The sequence below is a fragment of the Coregonus clupeaformis genome, chromosome 20 (assembly GCF_020615455.1).
Source record: "Coregonus clupeaformis isolate EN_2021a chromosome 20, ASM2061545v1, whole genome shotgun sequence".
NCBI classification, from domain to species: Eukaryota; Metazoa; Chordata; class Actinopteri; order Salmoniformes; family Salmonidae; genus Coregonus; species Coregonus clupeaformis.
In genome coordinates this window covers 37,395,958-37,407,306 of record NC_059211.1, presented here as the reverse complement: position 1 = coordinate 37,407,306, position 11,349 = coordinate 37,395,958, and the positions used below count along the sequence as shown (strand labels likewise).

Sequence of the window (11,349 nt, the reverse complement as noted above, 5' to 3'; positions counted from 1 at the left end):
TTGTATTCAACCCCTTTGTTATGGCAAGCGTAAATAAGTTCAAGAGTAAAAATGTGCTTAACAAGTCACATTGTAAGTTGCATGTCTCACTCTGTGTGCAATAATTACATTTACATTTACATTTACGTCATTTAGCAGACGCTCTTATCCAGAGCGACTTACAAATTGGTGCATTCACCTTCTAGCTAGTGGGACAACCACTTTACAATATGTATATATTTTTTATATTTATTATTATCTGTTAATGTTTTATTTTCTCATTATTTATTTTTTATAAAAAAAATTGGGTGGGGGGGGGGTGGGTTGGGGTAAGGGGGGGTAGAAGGATTACTTTATCCTATCCCAGGTATTTCTTAAAGAGGTGGGGTTTCAAATGTCTCCGGAAGGTGGTGAGTGACTCCGCTGTCCTGGCGTCGTGAGGGAGCTTGTTCCACCATTGGGGTGCCAGAGCAGCGAACAGTTTTGACTGGGCTGAGCGGGAACTATGCTTCCGCAGAGGTAGGGGAGCCAGCAGGCCAGAGGTGGTTGAACGCAATGCCCTCGTTTGGGTGTAGGGACTGATCAGAGCCTGAAGGTACGTTTTTAACATCCTTTTTGAATGACTACCTCATCTCTGCACCCCACACATAAAATGATCTGTAAGGTCCCTCAGTCGTGCAGTGAATTTCAAAAACAGATTGAAACACAAAGACCAGGGAGGTTTTCCAATGCCTCGCAAGGGGCACCTATTGGTAGATGGGTAAATATAAAAAAGCAGATATTGAATATCCCTTTGAGCATGGAGAAGTTATTAATTACACTTTGGATGGTTTATCAATACACCCAGTCACTACAAAGATACAGGCGTCCTTCCTAACTCAGTTGCCGGAGAGGAAGGAAACCGCTCAGGGATTTCACCATGAGGCCAATAGTGACTTTAAAACAGTTCAAGAGTTTAATGGCTGTGAAGGCAGAAAACTGAGGATGGATCAACAACATTGTAGCTACTCCACAACACTAACCTAAATGATAGAGTGAAAAGAAGGAAGCCAGTACAAAATAAAAAATATTCCAAAACATGCATCCTGCTTACAATAAGGCATTAAAGTAAAACTGCAAAAAATGTGGCAAAGAAATTAACTTTGTCCTGAACACGACAGTACCACTCAACATATTTTCAGGACAATAATCTAAAACACAAGGCCAAATATACACTGGAGTTGCTTACCAAGTCAACATTTAATGTTCCGGAGTGGCCTTGTTACAGTTTTGACTTAAATCGGCTTGAAAATCTATGGCAAGACTTGAAAATGGCTGTCTAGCAATGATCAACAACAAACTTGACAGAGCTTTAAAAAATTGATTTACAATAATTTGCAAATATTGTACAATCCAGGTGTGCAAAGCTCTTAGAAACTTCCCCAGACTCACAGCTGTAATCGCTGCCAACGGTGATTCTAACATGTAATGACTCAGGGGGTTGAATACTTATCAAATCAAGATTTATTAGTGTTTTGGGTTTCATAAATTGTAACATTTGTAAAAAAAATCTTCCACTTAGACATTGAGTATTTTGTGTAGATCGTTGACAATTTTTTTCCAATTTTAATCCCATGTGTAACACACCAAAATGTGCAAAAAGTCAAATCGGTGTGAATACTTTTTGAAAGCACTATCTGAAGCAACAATATCTAAATTCAACTTTCAACGTCGCAGCTGTTTGATTGGTTGGCTCAGACTCTGAGACCCATAAATCGGAGTAGGTAGAAGTTGCCCCAACCACTGATACAGGGTCAGATTTTGTATCCCTCTAATGGTAATCAGATGCTAGATCAGGGGTTAATCGCTGTGTTTCTTCTTCTTGCTGTCTGGTGTGCCGTTGTCCTGAGAGGAGAATTATTCAGACATGGCTGCCAGAGCGCGATACCGATGGGAAATGGTGTTCTTCACCTCCTTGGGTAGCTCAGCACAACTACATGGATGAGAGAGAGAGAGCAGAGAAGAGAGAGAGATAATTTACAATTATCAGTGAAACTGGGAATAATCACTATCGTTAGTTTCCGTCAAGCAGATGGACATAACATACAAATAGACTTTTGCTGCCCCCTAGTGGTCCAATAAAGACAGGTAAAGTGTGATGCATAAACCCAGACTCTTGCTAGTAAAATAAATGTCCTGCATTAAGTCCTCCTTATGTTTTGTCCTATCAGTCCGGCTGGAAACAGGGGTCCCATCCAAAGTCTCTGGGGCCTCTAGGCTCTACAGTGTGACCCAAAACAGTTCAGATAAAAAGCATGTACACTAACGTTCAAAAGTTTGGGGTCACTTAGAAATGTCCTTGTTTTCAAAAGAAAAGCAATTTTTTTGTCCATTGAAATAACATCAAATTGATCAGAAATACAGTGTAGACATTGATAATGTTGTAAGTGGCTATTGTAGCTGGAAACTGCAGATTTTTAGTGGAATATCTACATAGGCGTACAGAGGCCCATTATCAGCAACCATCAGTCCGGTGTTCCAATGGCACGTTGTGTTTGCTAATCCAAGTTTATAATTTTAAAAGGCTAATTGATCATTAGAAAACCCTTTTGCAATTATGTTAGCACAGCTGAAAACTGTTGTGCTGATCTCCTCCAACACTACTCACTCTGCCCCTACTCAGATGGTAATGTGCCGTCGCAACCTTCGCTCTCTCTCTCCCGCTACTCTCTCCTCTTCCATCCTATCATCCCTTCCCTCTGCTAAATCCTTCTCCCTCCGATCTCCTGATTCTGCCTCCTCAACCCTCCTCTCCTCCCTTTCTGCATCTTTTGACTCTCTATGTCCCCTATCCTCCCGGCCGGCTCGGTCCTCCCCTCCTGCTCCGTGGCTTGACGACTCATTGCGAGCTCACAGAAGAGGGCTCCGGCAGCCGGGCGGAAATTGAGGAAAACTAGACTCCCTGCGGACCTGTCATCTTTTCACTCCCTCCTCCCTACATTCTCTTCCTCTGTTTCCGCTGCTAAAGCCTCTTTCTACCACTCTAAATTTCAAGCCTTTGCCTCTAACCCTAGGAAGCTCTTTGCCACCTTCTCCTCCCTGCTGAATCCTCCTCCTCCTCCCCCTCCCTCCCTCTCTGTGGATGACTTCGTCAACCATTTTGTAAAAAAGGTTGACGACATCCGATCCTCATTTATTAAGTCAAATGACACCGCTGGTCCTGCTCACACTGCCCTACCCTATGCTTTGACTTCTTTCTCCCCTCTCTCTCCAGATGAAATCTTGCGACTTGTGACGGCCGGCCGCCCAACAACCTGCCCGCTTGACTCTATCCCCTCCTCTCTTCTCCAGACCATTTCTGGAGACCTTCTCCCTTACCTCACCCCGCTCATCAACTCATCCTTGATCACTGGCCATGTCCCTTCCGTCTTCAAGAGAGCGAGAGTTGCACCCCTCCTCAAAAAACCTACACTCGATCCATCTGATGTCAACAACTACAGACCAGTATCCCTTCTTTTTTTTCTCTCCAAAACGCTTGAGCGTGCCGTCTCTAGCCAACACTCCTGCTATTTCTCTCAGAATGACCTTCTTGATCCAAACCAGTCAGGTTTCAAGACTGGTCATTCTCTGTGTCACGGAGGCTCTCCGCACTGCTAAAGCTAACTCTCTCTCCTCTGCTCTTATCATTCTAGACCTATCTACTGCCTTTGATACTGTGAACCATCAGATCCTCCTCTCCACCCTCTCCGAGTTGGGCATCTCCGGCGCTGCTCACTCTTGGATTGTGTCCTACCTGACAGGTCACTCCTACCAGGTGACGTGGCGAGAACCTGTCTCCGCACCACGTGCTCTCACCACTGGTGTCCCCCAGGGCTCAGTTCTAGGCCCTCTCCTATTCTCTCTATACACCAAGTCACTTGGCTATGTTATATCCTCACATGGTCTCTCCTATCATTGCTACGCAGACGACACACAATACATGTTCTCCTTTCCCCCTTCTGATAACCAGGTGGAGAATCGCATCTCTGCATGTCTGGCAGACATATCAGTGTGGATGTCGGATCACCACCTCAAGCTGAACCTCGGCAAGACAGAGCTGTTCTTCCTCCCGGGGAAGGACTGCCCGCTCCATGATCTTGCCATCACGGTTGACAACTCCATTGTGTCCTCCTCCCAAAGTGCAAAGAACCTTGGCGTGACCCTGGACAACACCCTGTCGTTCTCCGCTAACATCAAAGCGGTGACCCGATCCTGCAGGTTTATGCTCTACAACATTCGCAGAGTACGACCCTACCTTACACAGAAAGTGGCACAGGTCCTAATCCAGGCACTTGTCATCTCCAGTCTGGATTACTGCAACTCACTGTTGGCTGGGCTCCCTGCCTGTGCCATTAAACCCCTACAACTTATCCAGAATGCTGCAGCCCGTCTGGTGTTCAACCTTCCCAAGTTCTCTCATGTCACCCCGCTCCTCCACACACTCCACTGGCTTCCAGTTGAGGCTCGCATCTACTACAAGACCATGGTGCTTGCCTACGGAGCTGTGAGAGGAACGGCACCTCCTTACCTTCAGGCTCTGATCTTAAACCCAAACGAGGGCACTACGTTCATCCACCTCTGGCCTGCTAGCCCCCCTACCTCTACGGAAGCACAGTTCCCGCTCAGCCTAGTCAAAGCTATTCGCTGCTCTGGCACCCCAATGGTGGAACAAGCTCCCCCACGACAGCGGAGTCACTGACCACCTTCCGGAGACACTTGAAACCCTACCTCTTTAAGGAATACCTGGAATAGTATAAAAGTAATCCTTCTACCCCCCCTCCCCCACAAAAAAAAGTGTTTGTCCCACTGGCTATCATAAGTTTAATGCACCAATTTGTAAGTCGCTCTGGATAAGAGCGTCTGCTAAATTATGTAAATGTAAAGAAGCAATAAAACTGGCCTTCTTGAGACTAGTTGAGTATCTGGAGCATCAGCAATTGTGGGTTCGATTATAGGCTCAAAATGGCCAGAAACAAATAACTTTCTTCTGAAACTCGTCAATCTATTCTTGTTCTGAGAAATGAAGGCTATTCCATGCGAGAAATTGCCAAGAAACTGAAGATCTCGTACAACACTGTGTTCTACTCCCTTCACAGAACAGCGCAAACTGGCTCTAACCAGAATAGAAAGAGGAGTGGGAGGCCCCGGTGCACAACTGAGCAAGAGGACAAATACATTAGAGTGTCTAGTTTGAGAAACAGATGCCTCACAGGTCCTCAACTGGCAGCTTCATTAAATAGTACCCGCAAAACACCAGTCTCAAAGTCAACAGTGAAGAGGCAACTCCGGGATGCTGACCTTCTAGGCAGAGTTGCAAAGAAAAAGCCATATCTCAGACTGGCCAATAAAAGATTAAGATGGGCGACGGGTATACAGAGATTACCAGTTTACAGAGGAGTATAGAGTGCAGTGACGTGTCCTATAAGGCGCATTGGTGGCAAATCTGATGGCTGAATGGTAAAGAAAGGCTATGTAGTTTATGAGTCATCGCTTCCCTTCTGGCTTCAGTTTATCCAGGAACCATATTCTACATGAAACAAACAATAGATTCATTTTCAATAAGTGAGTCATATTAGAGGATCCCACAGGCTCTACAGAGAGGTTATAGAGGCAAACTCACATGTAGGGTCCTGGTAGGCCTCACAGTGCTCTGAAACACAGACAGGTGTCCTCCACTATGACTGGCCCATCCACCTGAGAAAAGAGTCACAGACCGACCAGGGGGTACATGAACAACACTATTAATTGATCAGAATCCAGACCATTAATAAAATGGATGGGAGTTTTTGCTGGCCATGAAAACACATGATAAAGAACAGGTAAGAATAACCCAATATCAGCATAAAAATAATAGTCCAAACTGTCACAGCTGTTTTGCTGCCTCCTTACACTTCTGTATGGAGATCTCATCTGGTTCACCTTGGTATTTAGGCACTGAGGAAAACAGTAATTTAGTCCCAGGTGAAAACATAAGAATAGATGTTGTAATTCAGTAACAGTTTACTTCGTAATTCCATTGATAAGGTGTACTCACAGTCAATCTTCTTGGACACTAGTTTGTAGGGAAACTTATCCCCCAGGATCTGATCACCTGTTGGTCAGAGAACAGAGGAGCAGTATTTTATAATAGCATGGACTTTTAGTCGGACTGCTGAACTTCTGTAACTCAGTTAATGTTATCTCTGTACAACACATATATCTCCATCTCATTTTAGCGGCTAATAACAGCTATCAAAACATTTGATCTGTGCAGGTGTAATCTAAAACCACCACCACCACATTCCCCGTCATTCATTTCCATGCCTTCACAGGGGTTGACTGCCATGGCTTGAGCCTAAGTAAAGCCTCTAATAAACAGTAAACGTTGCAACGTTTAATGTTCATAGTACGCCTTTTCTACATAGAATATCGATTAATGTGAACCATTCTGCCACCTCTTCTAGTTTATTTGCGTTTCCAGTCACGAAGACCACAGATCTCCCCGTTGGGACAGCCATGTTGAAGCCTCTTGTTGTCCGAAAGATAATTACCGACGGACCAGAACTCGCAAGGCCGCAAAGACATCCGTCTCTGCATCAGCCAATGACAGGCTTCTTTAAAGAATCTCAACAAATCAGCATTAGACTAAGAACTCCGCCTATGCAGCGCTATCCAATCGGAATGTAGTTGTGTACAGCTGGGAATAATGTCCGGGTGAACATGCCATGTGGGGAAGATTGGGAGCTGAAAATGCCAGCATTTCTAGCTTGGTAATACGTTTTTGGACCAATTGACAATCTACCAATTGATATCGTTAGACAGTTATGATGTCCTGCAAGTTCCTGAATCTTAGCTAGCTTGTTCAAAGCCAATCGAAAGTATCCTAACGTTAGTTTGTTTACAAGTAGCTAGCTAGCTAGTACTGATATAAACCTAGCAAGTGTCAAAAATGAGTCTTCTACCTCGCACTGCCGAGGAGTTCAGTTCTGCAGAGTACTGGGAACGCTTCTTCAAGAAGAGAGGAGAGAAGGCTTTTGAGTGGTATGGAGACTACAACAAACTCTGTGGCGTGCTGCACAAATACATCAAACCTCGGGATAAGGTGAGCAGGTACACTGACAACCTGACATTCATGTAGGGAAATGCCCTTAAAAATGTCAGACTCCACAGTCAATTTGTCTTCTGCTGAAATTGTCTCTACTGAAGAGCCATGTAAGTCTTGTATTATATGACGCAAGGATGAATTCCTATCCAAATGACTACTTTATCAGGGTTATTTATTGATATACCTGACTCTTCTTTTATATGTCCTTTAGCAGACGCTTTTATCCAACACGACTTACAGTCATGCGTGGCTTGTCTCGTCTCTCCCAGGTCTTGGTGGTGGGCTGTGGTAACTCTGAGCTGAGTGAGCAGCTGTATGACGTTGGCTACAGACATCTGACCAACATTGACATTAGTGAGACGGTGGTGAATCACATGAACCAGAAGAATGCCAAGCAGCGCCCAGACCTGACCTTCCAGACAGTGGATGCCACCCAGACGCCCTACGAGGACGGAAGCTACCAGGCTGCACTGGACAAGGGGACACTGGATGCCATGGCCTCCCAGGAGGAGGGGGCTCTAGCTGGGAGGATGCTGGCTGAGGTGTGCTGGTGTGGAGTAGTTAGACAGGGATTATAACATGGTTTAACAAAGCCAGCAGCCCTGCACATAGAGTAGCACTCCAGGAGGGTTGGCCACCTCTGGTATACATCTCATTGTCTGTTAGTAAAATGTGTCTTAAAGTTTATTCACCTGCAATAAACCCTTTATGCCATCTGTTTGTGTAGGTGGGCCGTGTGCTGGGTATAGGAGGCCGCTACGTCTGTGTGACCCTGGCCCAGGAGAGTGTCATCAAGCTGGCTGTGGAACACTTCGTCCAGGTAAAAGGCTTAGGTTTTTACATGCATTGATAGTGATAGATGGTTGTCTTACCTACTTTAATTCAATTCACTCAGGATAAGAGCGTTTTCTAAGTGATTTAAATGTTAATGTAGGTGGGCTGGGCTGTGAGGCTCCATTGTCTGGGTGACCCGGAGAGCCAGGAGGTCTCTTCCTTCGCCCTGCCTGTTTTCGTGTTGGTTTGCACCAAGTTCCGCCAGCCAATGCCCATGCCCATCCTAGAGATGTGCCAAGGGGAGGATGGGGCCCCTGTGAGGCTTCCCGTGGTGGCAGACCTGCTGTCTGTGGTGAGAGAGCGCCAGGCGTACGCCATGCTGAGACAGAGGCTCCGTACGGGTACAAACGCCACCTCTACCCCCTCGCTGACCCTCTGCCACGCCCCCACTGGGCGACCCCGTTACACCCTCACCGTACAGGACTGCCCCCCCGGTGCCAAGGTTCCCCGTGCCAACCACTTTGCCATCTTCATAGGTGAGGGACTTGTCGTATGTCGGCACACCTGGGTGGAAAAACATGGGTATATTTGTCTTTCCTTTCTGCGCTTGGCTGCATACTAAACCTGGCTCTTCCTGTCTCAACCCCCACAGTGCCTCAGGGCAGAGAGTCTGATTGGCTGTACGGCTCGGCCGAGGGGCGGGGCCAACTAGCGGCAAGCGCTAACTTCAGACGTCTGGTTGTCGTGGCCATGCACAGGGAACAGGAGTATACGGACATGCAGGCTGTCCAATCAGAGCTCTCCCCCATGGTGATGGAACTCGCCCCCCCTGGGATGCCAGCCAATCACCAAGTAGGGAATTTGTGATTATTCTATTTTGGGTTGTAATAAAAAAAAAAAAAGACATCTTTCCTAATTTCTCTATCATCTCCCCCCCCTCATTCCTTCACCCATTTTCCCCATGTCTCCCTCTCTCCATCCCTGTCCCTCCCCCTGTAGGTTCCGTTCCTCTCGGTGGGAGGTGAGCTGGGTTGGAGGGAGGTGGTGAGTCGTGGTACCAGTGATCTGAGTGGTCAGTACTCCGTAGAGGACGTGAGAGGAGAGGATGGTCAGCTCTACCGTAGACTGGTGTTCCTGGGGAACGAAGGACTGGTCCAGTCAGAGAGCCGCCTCACTGACCCAGCAGCAGGTGAAAACACACACGCACAGTTTTTATTTCTTGATGAGTTCAGTGGCTAACCGTCTCTTTAACTTTAGCAGCAGCCTCGTCTCAGAAGAAGAAGAGCAGAAGGAAAGCCAAGCCCTCTGCCCCTCCCCCTGTGACAACCCCCTCCCAGACACCAGGTGGCGCCCTGGAGGTGGACAAAGGCTTCCTCTGCTGTGCCCACCACAGGGTCATGGTGGCTGGCCTTGCCATGCTAGGCGTGGGCACCGACCACCACAAAGGTAGGTGTGTTTGCCAGCGTTGTCTGCAAGTCAGTCGCCCTGTGCCTATGCCCACATACCAGTCTGTGTTTGACACTTTTTCTCAAATCCACTATATTTGCCTACAGGAAGTTTGGTCACTTGACACGTCAGGTCTGATGAATCCGCAAAATGTATCCTGTTTCCAATAACTTCTCTGTAGACGTGTCAGTGCTCCTGGTGGGACTGGGTGGAGGAGGGCTGCCCCAGTTCCTACGGGACTTTGTACCTGGAGCCAAGGTAGAGGTAGTGGAGCTGGATCCAGCAGTGCTGGAGGTGGCTCAGGGATGGTTCGGCTTCACACCTGATGACAGGCTCACTGTCACACTGGGAGATGGACTGGAACGCATTAACAACATGGAGAGAGAAGGTGAGGGGGCTGGGGGAGAGGAGAGAGGGAGATAAGGAAGAAATAGCAGATACACATTTAAGGTGGGAGGGGAAAATAAAAGGTGGTTTCTAGAGCAAATTTGCAACCACAAGCATGCACATGATTAACACTATTCTCTTACCTGTCCAGGTGGTCATCAGTATAATGTCATCATGTTTGACGTGGACAGTAAGGACCCCAGTTTGGGGATGAGCTGTCCTCCTCCTGCCTTTGTAGATACAGCTTTCCTGGAGAGAGTTGGCAAACTGCTGACACCTCAAGGTTCAGTAAAACTTTTTTATAACTGTCTTTCAAGGAGCTAGCCTGCTTTATTTTCACAATCGAAAATGTTACATTTTTCAAAGCCTGTAGACCTAGGTATTATCGAGGTGTATCTTACCATATTACACCCTCCCTCCTCTGTCCGTCTCTGTCGCCCCTCCCAACCAGGTGTGTTCATGTTGAACCTGGTGTGTCGTGACTCTGCATTGAAGAAAAGTGTGTTGAGTCGTGTGCGGGGTGTGTTCCCGCATGTGCTCTCCCGGGGCATCGAGGGGGAGGTCAACGAGGTGCTGCTGTGCTCCAGGGGAACAGGGGAGACAGGGGTCCCACCCACCCTGCTGAAGGCAGGGAAGACCCTACAGGGATCACTGGGCATGAACAGCAGTGGAGCAGCAACCTGCAGCCCTCAGATAGACATCACTGAGCTACTAGAGGACCTGAAGGTGGCATGAGGAAGGAGGGAGGGAGAAGAAGGAGAGGGGGAGGAGGAGAAGAGGACTTTGTGAACAAGCATCATTTTCATTTTAATTCTCAAAATGCGTGATGAACTCGTATACTGTACTGTATGAAATAAAAACGTACAGATGTATTCTGAACAAAAATAAACGCAACAGTTTCAAAGATTTTACTGAGTTACAGTTCATATAAGGAAATCAGTCAATTTAAATAAAGTCATTAGGCCCTTAACTATGGATTTCACATGACTGGGAATACAGATATGCATCTGTTGGTCACAGATACCTTAAAAAAGAAAGAGTGTGGATCAGGAAACCAGTTAGTATATGGTGTGCCACCATTTGCCTCATGCAGCGCGACACATCTCCTTTGCATAGAGTTGATCAGGCTGTTGATTGTGGCCAATGGACTGTTGTCCCATTCCTCTTCAATGGCTGGGCGAAGTTGCTGTATATTGGCAGGAACTGGAACACGCTGTCCTACACGTCGATCCAGATCATCCTAAACATGCTCATTGGGTGACATGTTTGGTGAGCATGCAGGCTATGGAAGAACTGTGACATTATCAACTTCCAGGAATTGTGTACAGATCCTTGCGACATGGGGCCTTGCATTATCATGCTGAAACACGAGGTGGTGGCGGCGGATGAGTGGCATGACATTGGGCCTCAGGATCTCGTCACGGTATCTCTGCATTCAAATTGCCATCGATAAAATGCAATTGTGTTCGTTGTCTGTAGCTTATGCCTGCCTATACCATAAACCCACCGCCACCATGCGGCACTCTCTTCACAACGTTGACATCACCAAACCGCTCGCCCACATGACGCCATACACGCTGTCTGACATCTGCCCGGTACAGTTGAAGCCTGGATTCATCCATGAAGAGCACACTTCTCCTCCAGCATGCCCGTGGCCATCG

General features: G+C 47.0%; 1 protein-coding gene and 1 long non-coding RNA gene across 4 annotated transcripts; one reads left to right on the top strand and one right to left on the bottom strand.

The window, feature by feature from the left end:
- Positions 1-1,397: 1,397 nt before the first annotated feature.
- LOC121532677 lies at positions 1,398-6,541 on the bottom strand. Of its 2 annotated transcripts, none has more exons than XR_005994360.1 (5): positions 6,432-6,541; positions 6,032-6,088; positions 5,887-5,931; positions 5,618-5,691; positions 1,398-1,951 (listed from the first exon to the last, which is right to left on the bottom strand). It is a non-coding gene; the product is annotated as an uncharacterized LOC121532677 (long non-coding RNA). The 2 variants fall into 2 exon arrangements; XR_005994361.1 differs by lacking the exon at positions 1,398-1,951 and adding an exon at positions 5,493-5,524.
- A 133-nt stretch (positions 6,542-6,674) lies between these two features.
- On the top strand, positions 6,675-10,594 carry mettl13 (methyltransferase 13, eEF1A lysine and N-terminal methyltransferase). Of its 2 annotated transcripts, none has more exons than XM_041839180.1 (10): positions 6,675-7,078; positions 7,351-7,623; positions 7,809-7,901; positions 8,016-8,391; positions 8,508-8,707; positions 8,855-9,044; positions 9,116-9,301; positions 9,483-9,689; positions 9,840-9,971; positions 10,140-10,594. In XM_041839180.1, exons 1-10 carry the CDS (start codon positions 6,926-6,928, stop codon positions 10,421-10,423), a joined length of 2,094 nt encoding a protein of 697 aa, XP_041695114.1. In that variant the 5' UTR covers positions 6,675-6,925; the 3' UTR covers positions 10,424-10,594. The 2 variants fall into 2 exon arrangements, with proteins under 2 accessions (XP_041695114.1, XP_045061733.1); XM_045205798.1 differs by having other exon boundaries at positions 9,113-9,301.
- The last annotated feature ends 755 nt before the right edge of the window (positions 10,595-11,349 follow it).